The 14,503-nt window shown below is 34.7% G+C and overlaps 1 protein-coding gene across 5 annotated transcripts in view; it reads right to left on the bottom strand.

The window, feature by feature from the left end:
* The window catches only part of LYRM7 (LYR motif containing 7), a 59,992-nt gene that overhangs the window by 19,796 nt on the left and 25,693 nt on the right, over positions 1-14,503 (bottom strand). The window contains exon 5 of one of the 5 annotated variants that reach the window (XM_053220607.1): positions 530-4,867. The exons of 1 other annotated variant lie outside the window; for it this stretch is intronic. In XM_053220607.1, the coding sequence (XP_053076582.1) occupies positions 4,794-4,867 (74 nt within the window). In that variant the 3' untranslated portion in view covers positions 530-4,793. Of the gene's footprint in view, positions 1-529; positions 4,868-6,306; positions 6,336-6,386; positions 10,895-11,875; positions 13,479-14,503 lie in introns of those variants that run through there. 3 more of the 5 variants (XM_053220626.1, XM_053220613.1, XM_053220617.1) reach the window with 3 other exon arrangements.

Genomic DNA, 14,503 nt, shown 5'->3' with positions numbered 1-14,503 from the left:
AACATATACATCACCCTCCAAGGTCTCCTCATACACAGTTTGAATTCCTCCCACCATCCCGCTCCATGCCCTCATCCTCTGGCAACCAATGATCTGCTTTCTACCACTATGGATTAGTTTGCAGTTTCTAGAATTTTATATAAACAGTATCATAAAATATGTACTTGTTTTTGTCTGGTTTCTTTCCCTTATAATAAAGTATTTTGAGATTCATCTATTCGTTGCATGTAGCAATAGTTCCTTTCTTTTTATTCTAGAGAAGTATTCCTTTGTACCAAAGGAATATACCAAAATTTATTCATTCATCTGCTTCATGGACATTTGGGTTGTTTCTAGTTTGGGGCCATTACAAATAAAGTTGCTATAAATAAGGTTTTATTTTATTGAGATATAATTGACATATTAGTTTCAGGTGTACAATGTAATGACTCAGTATTTGTATGTATTGTGAAATAATCACAATAACAATAAGTAGAATAACAGTAAGTCTAGTTAACAGTCACCACCACACATAGTTGCACTATTATTTTCTTAATTAATTTTATTAAAAAATTTTTTGAGAGAGAGAGCCCACAAGTCAGGGAGAGGGGCAGAAGGAGAGAGAGAGAGAGAGAGAGAGAGAGAGAGAGAGAGAGAGAGAGAATCTCAAGCAGTCTCCATGCTCAGCGTGGAGACTGATTTCATGATGGTGAGATCATGACTTGAGCTGGAATCCAAAGAGGGATGCTTCACTGACTGAGCCACCCTGGTGCCCCGTGATGAGAATTTTAAAAATTTACTTCCCTAGGATATTTGAAATATACAATATTATTAACTATAGTTAATGTATAACTATATAATATATATATCTATAATTTATATCTATAATTTATATATATTATATATAAATTATATATATAATGTAATGTTGTACATTACATCCCTGTGATTAATTTTTTTTTACAACTATAAGTTGTACCATTTGACTACCTTTGATTACCCATTTTGTCCACCCCTACTCCTTGCCTCTGGCAACTACCAATCTGTTCTCTGTATCTATAAGTTCAGTCTTTTTGTTTTCAGAGTACACATATAAGTGAGATCACACATTATTTGTCTTTCTCAGACTTATTTCACTTAGCATAATGTCCTCAGGGCCCATCCATGTTGTGGCAAATGGCAAGATTTTATTTTTTAATGGCTGAATAATTCCTCTCTATATAATATAAATACCTGCACCACATTTTCTTTATCCATTCATACACTGACAGACACTTAGGTTACTGGAAATACACTACAATGAACATGGGGCACAAATATCTTTTCGAGCTAGTGTTTTCATTTTCTTTGGATAAATACCCAGAAATAGAATTGCTGGATTGTATGGTTGTTTTATTTTTAATTTATTGAGAAACTTCCATACTGTTTTTACAGAGTGGCTCCACCAATTTACATTCTACCAACAGTGTACGAGGATTCCCTTTTGTCCACATTCTCACCAAAACTTACTCTTGCTTTTTGATAATATCCATTCTAAGAGATATGAAGTGGTATCTCATTGTGGCTTTGATTTGCATTTGACTGAACAGTGATGTTGAGCACCTTTTTGTGTACCTGTTGTCCATTTGTATGTCTTCTTTGGAAAAACATTCAGATCCTCTGCCTGTTTTTTAAATTGGGTTGTTTTTTTCTTGCTCTTGAGTTAAGTTCTTTATATATTTTTGGATATTAGCCCCTTATATGTTTTATAAATATTTTCTCCAATTCTATAGGTTATCTTTTTATCTTGTTGATGGTTTCCTTTCTTGTGCAATATAATATAAATAAGTCTCCATGTGGATAAATGCTTTCATTTTTCTTATGTAAATACCTGGATTATACTGGGAGTATATGTTTAACTTCTTAGTAGTTTTTCAAAGTTGTTCAGCCATTTTGCATTCCCACCAGCAATGTATGGGGATTTCAGTTCCTCTAGATCCTTGTCAGTCTGTGGTATGGTCACTCATAGTCACTCATTCTAATTTTAGCTACCAGAAAAGGTATGTATAGCAGTATCTAATTGTGATTTTAATTTCTAATGACTAACGTTGAGCATCTTTTCATGTGTGTATTTTCCACTTTTATAACTTAATTTTTTTGATAACTTGATAATTTTTTCAAATATTTATCTGTTTCAAAAATTAGCTTGTTCCCTGATTTTAAGAGTTCTTTATATATTTGGGATACAAACTCTTTATCAGTTTATGATGTGTGAATATTTTTTCCCAGTCTGTGGGTTATCTTTTCATTCTCTTACAGTTGCCTTTCACAGAGCAAAGTTTCTTAATTTTGATAAAGTCCAGTTTATTTTTTCTTTATGTATGGTGCATTTTGTGTTATATCTAAGAAATCTGTGTCTAGTCCAAAGCCAAAAAGATTTTCTCCTGTTACTTTATGAAGTTTTACAGTTTTAGGTTTTATATTTAAGTCTATGACAAATTTTGAATTAATTTTTATATATAGTGTGAGGTATGGATCAAAATTCCATTTTTTGCATACGGACATCTAATTTTACTCTTCTGTTATAGCTGATTTAGCTATTTATGGACCTTTATTATTCCTCATAAATTTCTGAGTAAATTTTATTAGTTCGTCAAAAAATCCTACAGCAATTTCAACTGTGATCACAATGAATTTAAAGACCAATTTGGGTAGAATCAACATGAGCATAACTTTCTCCAATTATTTCATTGAAATTCTCTTGCCTAAGGGATCAAAACCACCTTCATGCTTCTAAATCCTACTGGAATTTTTAAATTGCAATTACACTGCAATCACTCCCTCTACAATGAAACATTTTTTTCACTTGGCTCCCAGGACTCTACACCCGGGGCCAAAAACTTGTTCTGTATGGGAACAGATAGCAATTTTAGGTTTTATGGATGAAATTACTCAATGATGGCATTATAGTATGGAAGCAGCCATAGAAAACATGTAAATGGACAAGTGTGGTAGTATTCCAATAAAATGTTACTTACAAAAAAAGGCAGTGGGTCAAATTTACTCTCTGTGAGCCAGTCTGCCAACCTCTATTCTACCTTCTTTTTGTTTTCCTCCTACCTTACTGGAAATTTTTCTGTCTCTGGTGCTTGTTGTTCTTTATCTCCTTAACCTCAACGCTGGAGTATCCCAGGACTCAACTTTCCTTTCCTATCTAACTTCAATTTCTTGGTGATTTCATCCAGTATTATGGTTTTAAGTACTTCATCTATATTAATGGTTCCCAAATATGTATTTCCAGCCCAGACAATTTCTTGAAATACAGAGGTTACATTTAATGTCTTATTAGTATCTCCATTTGGATATCTAATAGGCATTTCAATCAATACATGTCTAAAACTAATTTCCTGATTTTTCACAAACCTAGTCTGTTTTTAACCATAGTAATTGATGGCAACAATGTGTTTCTAGTTGCTCAGGCCAAAACTCTTGGAAATTATCTCTGATTCCTTGTTGTCTCACTTCACATAAGAACACCATGAGCTCTATGAAAATATACCCAGAATTGTGCCCCTTCTCACCACTATCATTGCTGCCACTGTGGTCTAAGCCATTATCACCTGTTATCTAGATTTATTCAACAGACTTCTAATTCATATCCCTGCAATCAACCCTGCCCCATAGTCTATTCTCAGCACAAAAGCCAAAGTGAGCTCTTTAAAACTTAAAATCAGATATCACTTCTCTTCTCAAAATCATCTAATGGCTCTCATTTGATAAGAGTGAAAACCATAGTCTTTGTAATAGCCCAAATAACCTGGCATCTACTCCCCAGTTCTTTCTATCATATCACTTCTATGACTGCATCTACTACTACTCTTTCCGTAAGTCACTTTCCTCCTGTCACTGGGCTTTCTTCCATGACAATAAGCATGAGCCAGTGTTAGGAACCTTGCACTAGCAGTTTGCTGTAAGGGAAAACTCTCCCCTTACATATATGTATGTCTAGATCCCTCATACCCTTGTCTTTGCTCAACTATCACTTTCTTGGTGAGACCTTCCCTGATCACATTTAAAATTGCAACACCTTATTGTTCCCAGCTTCCCTATCTCCCTTTCCTGCCTTATCTTTCTCCACATTACTTATCACCTTCTAATTTACTTGTTAATTTTGCCTATCATCTGTCTCTCACCTCCATAAGTAAGTTTCTTCAGGGCAGTGAATTAGTGAATTAAAATATGGCAGTTTGAAAAAAAAAAATATGGCAGTTTGAGAAAGATTTACATGTAAAGTCACTATTTATAAAACTATGAGTGTAGGGGAACCCATGTGGATAGTAACAGATAAGCTGTTGCAACCCCAGGCCTGAAAAGGAAAGGGAAGCTCTTATGCAAACTGGAAGGCAAGAACTGTACAGAACCCACCTTGAGAGAAGCTTTGAGGATAGTACAGCCTGAGGCAACTTCTCAGGGATACAGTCAGAAAGATAAATAACCGCCCTCATTTTCCTCCCTCCTAATATCCTGCCAGCCTCCCCCATTAGCCGAACCAACCAAAAGTCAGAAAGTACAGAAGCCACTTGGAGCTGGTTTACGCAGTCAGTCCTCACAGAGGAGGCTGAGACCAGGATCAAGAAAGGCTGAAAGTGGCTCTAAAATAACAAATAGAAGACAAGGCAGGCATTTTTGTTACTTGGGTCCATGTTTGTATCATACAATAGGTTTATAGTAAATGAGTGTCTAGGTCTCTGTTCAAAAAAGAGGGAATGATTGATTATGCCAACTGCTACTGAGAGGATGAATAAAATAAGAACTAAAAACTGACCTTTGGACTTCTAAGTGGAGGTCACCAGTAACTGGGACAAGAAGGGTTTGATTGCAGTGGTAGGGATTAAGCCTTGAGTGGGGTCTGTATAAGATAGAATGGGGAGAGAAGTGCTGATAAGGACAGTTTTTTCTTAGTAAAAACTGCAGAAAAATGTGGTGTTGAAGCTCGAGGGCAGAGGTGGGTTCAATAAAGTTTTTTTTTTTTTAACAAAGGAAATATTCCGGAATGTTGAATGCCATTGAGAACAATCCAGTAGAGACAGAGGGGGGAAAAAAAAGATTTGGGGGAGAAGAGGGATAATTGTAGAAACCAAGTCCGTAAATAGCTATGTCCTTAAATGATTCTAATATATTGTAACTTGAGATATGATCAAAGTTCTTTTACATGTAATCAGAAAAAGGATGGGTTATCCAATAAATGATCCTGAGGCAAAATTTTCCCATAAAAAAGGTAAAACTAAATCCCTCCCTCATATATAAAAAAAATAAATTCTAGATGGCATTAAGTCCCAAATATAGAAAGCAAAACCTTAATGTTCAGAGGAAAATGTTTTAGAACATCTTTATGCCTATGGAGTATAAAATATTGCTTAAAAAGGTACAAAAGCAAAATTAATAAAAAATCTTTTAAAATGGATACACTAAAATAAGCTCCCATAATACAGGTTGATGATAAACAGTGTTAAAATACAAGTCACGTTATGGAAGAAAGCATTTACAGATAACACAAGATTAGTATCCAGAACATATAAAAAGGATTAGTGAGAAATAGCCAGACAATCCAAAAGAAAAAGGACACAGGATATGAACACACATTCATAAAGGAAAACTGTAACGACCAGTAAGTACAAGATGATCTCACCAGTAATACAGAAATCCAAATTAAAACATGATACCATTTCATGGGGCACCTGAGTGGCTCAGTCGGTTGAGCGTCTGTCTCTTGGTTTTGGCTCAGGTCATGATCTCAGGGTTTTGTGGGTTCGAGCTCTTCACCAGGCTCTGTGAGGCAGCACGGAGCCTGCTTTGGATTCTCCCTCCCTCACTGCCCTCCCCCACTCGTACTCTGTCTCTCTGAAAATAAATAAACTTAAAAAAAAAAATGATACCATTTCATATCCAAATATTTGACAAAAATGTGAAAAGTCCTATATAACACTAACAGTGAAGATATGGAAAAATGGGGCTTCTCATACAGTGTTGACTGGAATATAAAGTGGTACAACTACTTTAAAGAACAATTTAAGAGTTACTTGGGTGGCTCAGTCAGGTGAGCAACCAACTCTTTATTTTGGCTCAGGTCATGATCCCAGGTATGTGGGATCGAGCCCTGCCACTGGGATCCATGCTAAGTGTGGAGCCTGCTTAAAATTCTCTCTCTCTTCCTCTGCCCCTCTCCCCTGCTTATGTTCTCTAACATTAAAAAAAAAAAGAAGAACAATTTAAAAATTCTAGCGAGAATTGAGTATGTACATACCCTAGGACTCAAAGGTTCTGTTTCCTTGTGTATATTCAGGTAAACTTTGGGTGCAAAATTCACATGCTGGAATCTTTGGTAAATTTGTTTGCAATATCAAAAAACAAAACAATACTACTGTTCATCAAGAGACATGGATAAACTAGTTTATTCTTACAATGGAATAAGACATAAAAGTAAAAGACCTAGCTATTTATGCAACAAAATAGATCTCATATAAAAAATTTTTTAAAATAATCTCTAAAACCTCATGTATGATGAAAATAAGCTCGAGAACACATGAAGTATAACACCATTTATTTTCATTTTAAAACCACAAAACAACACTATATATTGTTTTGAACACATGCACATTTGGTAAAAGTATAAAAACAAGTATGGGAATGATATCCATGAACTGTAAAACAGTAATTATACCTGAAAAGAGACAAGCAAAAGAAAAGAGAGGTGGGACTTTAACTTTTTAAGATTTTGTGACTCACAAGGAAGGAGCTCTTTAAACAAATATGGCAAAATGTTAACATCTGTCAAATGTGGGAATTAGGCTCATGAGTGTCTCATACACTAGATGCTGATATCTGAACTATTTCATAATTAAGTTTTAAATAAATCACTAGCAGCTTAAGTACTGTCCTTTAAAAATTATACATTGATACACTCACTGTAAAAAATATTTAAACATGCAAGAGTTATCCTAATAAAAATCCTCAATTTATCAGTCCTTTCATCAAATCTCATTTTCTTACCTACCTACACTTGGCCCTTGAACAACATGGGGGTTAGGGGAGCTGAACTTTGTGCAGTCAAAAATCCACATATAACTTTTGATATGCCTCAAAGCATAACTAATAGCCTAATTGTTGGCCTTAACAGTAACAGTTGATTAACACATATTTTATACAGGCATTATATACTGTATCCTTTTAAAAAAAAAAAGCTAGAGAAAATATTAAGAAAATCATAAAGACAAGAAAATACATTTATAGTATTGTACTCTATAAAAAAAAAGTCTATGTATAAGTGGATCTGTGCAGTTCAAGCCCTTGTTGTTCAAAGGTCAACTGTAGTAACATTAAACATGTATATTTCTATTCATTTGTATATACAGTAAAACCTTGGTTTACAAGTATAATTCGTTCCAGAAACATGCTTATAATCCAAAACACTTGTATATGTAAGTGAATTTCAAGAACCATCGGCTCAGTTGTGATCATGTGACATTCAGCATCATGTACTACACATACTGCAGGACATTGCTCGTTTATCAAGTTAGTATTTATTAGAAATGTTTGCTCGTCTTGTGGAACACTCACAGAACAAGTTACTCGCAACCCAAGATTTTATTGTATATGCACAAACCTGTGCAAAGTAGTTCTTTTGTATGTAAATGGATTCATAGAGAACATATATTGTGACTTGCTTCTTTCAGTTGACAATATATATATTTTGCATCAATTTTTGAACTGCTGTGTAGTATCCCAGAACTCTATTTCCTTTAATTCCCCACCCCAAGTTTGGAAATTTAGGCTATTATCAATTTTTTTTAATTATAAATAATGTTACAGAAATTTCTGTAAATATATCTGAGTATTCATTTATTAGCACTCTTGTGTGCTATTGACATAAAGACTGAACAATAGATTTATTTTAAATTTTGATGTCAATTTTCCTTTCAAAAAAGCCCTATCACTTACATCCTTTCCAGAAATATGAGATTGCCCATTTCCTCACACCCTATGACCTTTAAAAATATTGGGTATCTTGAGCTTCTTTAGCTTTTGCAAATTTGATGAACAAAATTGTTTCATTTTGTTTTAATTTACATTTCTCTGATCACTAGTGAGGCTTAATATTTCTTCTTCTGTGAACTTTTAATTTATATCATTTGATCATTTTCCACTGAGTTATCTTTTACTGAGTCATAGGAACATTTACATCTTAACTATCTTTTTAATGTTTACTTTTGAGAGAGAGAGAGAGACAGAGACAGACAGACAGATCTGAAGCACGCTCCAGGCTCTGAGCTGTCAGCACAGAGCCTGACATGGTATCTGAACTCACAAACTGCCACATCATGACCTGAGCTGAAGTCTGAAGCTTAACTGACTGACCACCAAGGCGCCCCACATCTTAACTATTTTAATCATTATGTTGGTAGCAAGTATCTTCTATAAACTTTATTTATAGTAGCTTTCACAGAGTGTACAAGTTATATATTTTTATTTAGACAGACTTCCAATCTTTGGGGATTTTGATAGGTAACATTTAAAGAACTGTTCACTTCCATAATTTTCAACTGTCCCATCTAGGAATATCTTTCATTTTTAAGTTACAGCTTTTTTTAAAAAAAGTCCATTTCCTTTTTTTTTAAATTTATTTATTTTTGAGAGAGTGTGTATCTATCTGCTCAAGGAGACAGACAGAGACGGGATAAAGAATCCCTAACAGTTTCTGCGCTGCAGTGCGGAGCCCAATGCAAAGCTCAATCTCACAAACCATAAGATCATGACTCAAGCCAAAATCAAGAGTCAGCAGCTTAACCGACTGAGCCATCCAGGAACCTCTAAAAAGTCTATTTCTATTTTATAGTTTTGTTTGCTAATATAAACAGGATCTTTTCTCTTATATATCTAAAACATGTATCTTGGAGAAAATCTCAAAGCCACTATTTTAATAAAATAAACCTATGAATTATTAACCTCTATTGCTCTTAATGGTAACTATTAAAAAAAACCCTGTTGAGATATTTAAATTAATGTGAGTGAAGAATTGAACAAGGGAATTAAGATTAAAGAGAGAAAGCTAAGAACTGCTAAAACTGTTCAGTAATACGGAAATAATTAAAATATGTTAAATTAACCTAGGTCAGGCAACTTTCCTTAAAATATATAATATACTTAATGAAACAGTAGTAAGTCAGGCAAATTACCAGTGATGGTATTATGACAATTTTCAGCATACTTTTATAAAGGCAAATTTCAAATAGCAAACAACTTTTATTTTTATGTAGGTATAATTTCCACATAAGTAACAAATATACACGGGAGATGAAAAACTAACATAGCAAATCTTTTGACATGTATAAACCATTTCACAGACTACTAACTACTCTCCTCAAAAGTATTAGAAGGCATTAAGGATAGTCGATGGCTTAATGTTAAGTATAATATGTCTTAAGGAATTTAGAAAAATCTTTGATTTTCTAAAATTAAATTATTTTATTATGTTTTAAAATTAAATTACGTTAAAACCTAACATTTCATATCCAGAATGGATATATCCATGTTTTGCCAAAAAACAAAGCTTGCATCAAGAATCTTGCAAAAATTTTACGGGTGCCTGGGTAGCTCAGTTGATTAAGCATCTGCCTCTTGGTTTCAGCTCTGCTCATGATCTTACAGTTCATGGATTCGAGCCCTGTTGTCAGAGCAAAATCAATTTTGGATTCTCACTCGCCCTCTCTCTCTCTCTCTCTCTCTGCCCCTCCCCTGTTTGTGCTCTCTCTCAAAAATAAATATTAAAGAAAAAAAAGAATCTTGCAAAAATTTAAAACTCTGTATTGTTATTGGGAAAACTTATCAGGGAATTAGGAAAGAACACACTGTTCACTAAGAACAGAGAATGGTAAAGACACACAGATAAAAGAAAAACAAGAAGATTATTAAATACAATTTTATAATTCCTACCATTAGAGGGTACAATGACAAACTGTTCTGTGATATTCCCAATCTTGTCAGGGAGGGATGGGACATGTGGGGAAAAAAAAGCCATTTAAGTTTATTGATTAAAATGGAAAGAATGGAGCCATGTATTACATTTTCATTATAAAGTCTAGCTATGTCTAAGTACAGCTATTTCTACTAAGGCTATATTATATAGTTTGATCAAGGGTCACTCCTTCCTAAAAAAATTCGGATATATTCCACAGTGATCCTAGGTGATTTTGATATTTTATTCATCTATCTTCAGAAGACTTATGAAAAAAAATGTCTTTACAGGAACAGAGAGATACTCTGTCTCTGAAATGAAAGTGTATAATTATTTGTTAGAATAATTACAGAAATAATGTCAATGCTTTACAGGAAACAAAGGCCACTTTCTATAGAGAGTTGGTATATGCTATGATTTTTTACTAATTTAAGGTTTGTGGGACTAATCATAAATTTAATCTAATAATTTTAATCTAACAGTTTCATTTCACATGGGAGGAAAACCCACCAACTTGTCAAAACACTGCACTCTTAGTTATGGTGAGACTAAAATACTCATCAAGTTCAAAGAGAAATGAGTATGACATGCCTCCCTAAGCATTCATTTTACTTTATAAACTTTGATTTTATATGCAAATTACAGGTCTTCTTATCTAATGCTGTCTAGAAATATTTAACTATGTTCTGCAGTTTTCAGCAATGTTCATTTAATGTGAAATTTAATTATGATGCAATACTTCATTCATTTTCAACAGGCCAGTTCTAAGAGGAATATTTCCATTTCCAAAACTTTTGCCAGAGTTATATATTTAAGATTAAAAACTACAAAGCTTGAGTTTATCCTAGAAAACTCATTTTTTCTGAGTTGGTGCATCACAGTATGGCACATTTTCTATAAGGAGTTCTTTCCTAGGGACCAATTCTGAAAGAAAAACAAAAAGAGTAATTGACATCATGAAAATGAACATACATTCATTTCCCCCTACACTTTTTAACAGTAAAATATTGAATTTTAAGGTAGATCTTCCATAAATATTTGAGTTAATTTCTAGGGTGAAGTCCTTGATTTTAAATGGAAACTGTTAACAGAATTCTCATTTCAGATTATATTAAAACATATATTATCAACTGAACCTTTTATCATTTATTAAATATAACTAATTACGTGAACAGAATTAGGCTAAAGCACATTATCACCTATCTGATGACAGATTACTGATAATTAAAATAATCAACAGGAAATTTGTTTAAATGCCTATTATATAAAAAGCAAGACTGTTTCTCTAATTTAAAGATCCTAAATTTTACAGAATAGTAGTTCTCACATGGGGGTGTTTTGGGTGGTCACACCAACTGAAGAACGCTGCCTGCATTTAGTGGGTAGGAGCCAGGGATGTATGGGACAATTTGGTGCAGTGAAGAACTATCCTGTTGAAAATGTCAACAGTTCCCCACTGAGAAACACAGTTAAACAACAACAACAACAAATATGAGTCTTCAGTAACATATCTTGCTGAAGGTCAACTGAGATCCATAATTTTGAGATCATTGATTTTCCCTTTTTTTCCCTGAAGAGGTTAATTCAGGTATCATGATAAAAAAAATGCTCACATCACTTTCTATGAAATAACTTGGGTATACTCTGTCAGGGGCCTACTCTGTCAGGGGCCCCTGGGTGGCTCAGTACGTTGAGTGTCCAACCCTTGATTTCAGCTCAGGTCATGATCCCAGGGTCATGGAATGGAGCCCTGCATCAGACTCCAAGCTGAGTGTGGAGACTGCTTAAAACTTGTCTCTGTCTCTCTCTCTCTCTCTCTCTCTCTCTCCTCTCTCTCTCTCTCTCCCTCTCTCCCTCTCTCTCCTCTCTCTCCTCTCTCTCCTCTCTCTCCTCTCTCTCCTCTCTCTCCCTCTCACTCTCTCTCGGGGCACCTGGGTAGCTCAGCTGGTTAAGCATCTGACTTCAGCTCAGGTTATGATCTCGCAGTTTGTGAGTTCAAGCCTCGTGTTGGGCTCTGTGGTGTCAGCACGGAGCCTGGAGCCTGCTTCAGATTGTGTCTCCCTCTGTCTCCGCCTCTCCCCTGTTCATGCTCTCTTTCTCTCTCTCTCTCAAAAATAAACAAATGTTAAAAAAATTTTTGAAAGAATTCTCTCTCCCCCTCTGCCCCTCTCCCCCACTCGTGCTCTCTGTCTTTGTCTCTCTCTCAAAAAAAATCATGGTCATGAAAGAAAGAAAGATTGAGGAATTGCTTCAGATTAAGAAAGACTAAAAAACATGGTGACTAAATGCTATTTGTGTGATCCTCAATAGATCCTAGACCAGAAGGAAAATTTTTTTCTTCTGCTATGGAAGACAAGTTAGGACAAATGAAAACATGCGAATGATACAGTTGTATCAATGTTAATATTGTGGTTTTGATAATTATACTGTGGTTTTATAAAAGAATCTCCTTGCAAGTTTAGCAAATATATATGAAAGTATTTTTAAGAAATACACTCTTTCTCCAAATATAATCTTAGAGGGCTATCATGATTTTAAAAATGATCATTTGGGGGTAAAGAGGCATTATGTCTGCAATGTACTGTCAGAACATCCAGGAAAAAAATGAGGGAGGAATAATAAAGCAAATGTGGTAAATGTTAGCATTTGTGAAATTTCAGTAAAGGAAGTATCCATACCCTTCAACTTCTCTTGCATCTTTTCTGTAAATTTGAATTACTAAAAAAAAAAATTCTAAAAGGTGTCACTAAAATAAATTTAATTCGAAAGGAAAATATAACTGATCTAACTAAAAATAATGTTCTTATGAGCCAGGTCTTAAATGTGGCTTACTGAAATGAAAACCAGTTAAATAAATATTTTATATCTCATCTGCTTTTACCAAATCTTGGGAGATATCACCAGAGAGCAAATTATAGATTAGGTTTTAACTTAGTAACAATGGCAATAAATTGTTTCACTTATCAAACATATATGTGCCTATTTTATGCTGAACATTACATCATGAAATGAAGATGCAGAGATGAATATATAATAGTCTTTTCAGGACAGCATGGTAACAATAGTTAATAATACTGTATTTGAAAGCTACTAAGAGTACATCTTAAAAGTCCTTAACTCAAGAAAAACAATTTGTAACTATGTAGAGGACAGACATTAACTAGACTTATTGTGGTGGTCATTTTGCCATATGTACAAATATGGAATCATGTTGTAGAAATGAAACTAATAATGTTATATGTCAATTATACTTCAATTTAAAAAAAAAAGCCTATTCGGCTTCAAAGAGTCTACAGTCTGGTGGAAAAGACATTAACCAAAAGTACAACAAACAGTAGTTTAAAAAAGTAAGAGATTTAATTTTCTCACATATCAAGAAATATGAATTACGGCAGTCCTGGGCTACTACGGGTCTTTACTACCACTAAGAAGCCAGGCTCTTTTTACATTCCTGTTGTGCTATCCTTCATGCGTGGTTTTTGTCTTTACTGCTGCTGTGACATCACATCTGCTCTCCAGGCAAGGAGAAGGGAAAAGGGCAAAAGGTGAGTGCTAGGTTGGTTTATGACTTTTTAACAGGAAAACAACAGCTTTCTTGCAAGCAACATCCAGTACACAATTGCTTATGTTGGCCAGAAAGGTGTCCTGTCGCCTGAGAAATAACCTTTTTTTTTTTTGTCTTGGCACACTGCACCCTGAACAAAAGTTTTCAGCCAGTAAGAAGGAATGGATAGTGAATACAAGTGGTCCACCCTCCTGTCTACACAACATGAATATATACCCTTTGGTGCATACACAGAATATATCAATTTACAACCCCCAAAGTCTTATCCACAAGGTTTAAATCAAGTATTTCTGGCTGATGTGCTAGTCTTTCCCTTAGGTCTACCCAGGGCTCACATGGTAGTATAGACACAGCAATGAAAAACTGGAATAGGAAACACAGCAGTCACTGTACCACAGCAAATCCTAAATCCTGCTGGACAGGAAGAGCAAGGACTTCTTGCTTTTGCCACGCGATATATTCCCTAGTTAGCCAATCTGGCAGCACCTATACTGTTTTGTGGGAGACTAAAAGACCTTCTCCTGTCTTCTCTTCTTCAAGGCTCCTGGTTCTGTATGCTAGGGGCATCCTTGTCCAGAGGTGGGATACTGGGGAAGATCCTCTTCGTTCAGACTGTGAAGCTTTCACAATCCACTTGCTATTGATATGTGTTCAAGGGTCCAGGGATGGCCTTAAGAGTTGAAGTGAGCTAGCCAGACTTGGGGTTTCTTGGCAATATAATTCATTTAAAAACTTTATAAGCTCCAAATTTATTATTTTTTTTCTAGTCATTTCCATGTATAGGTAGTCATAGGTTTTTAAGCATGAAGATTTTCATTCTTTGGTAATGGCCTCTATGTTCTGCCCATTCCCCAATCCTTAGATTAATGCATATTTCTTAAAGTAATGAAAAACTATAGGCTCCAGTGAGTAAATGCACTGTATATCTGATCTTTGCCTGACAAATGAGAATGGCTTGAGGCAAGGAT

The sequence above is a fragment of the Acinonyx jubatus genome, chromosome A1 (assembly GCF_027475565.1).
Source record: "Acinonyx jubatus isolate Ajub_Pintada_27869175 chromosome A1, VMU_Ajub_asm_v1.0, whole genome shotgun sequence".
Taxonomy (NCBI): Eukaryota; Metazoa; Chordata; class Mammalia; order Carnivora; family Felidae; genus Acinonyx; species Acinonyx jubatus.
The sequence above is the reverse complement of the archived record's forward strand: the minus strand, read 5'-3'. Positions and strand labels throughout refer to the sequence as shown.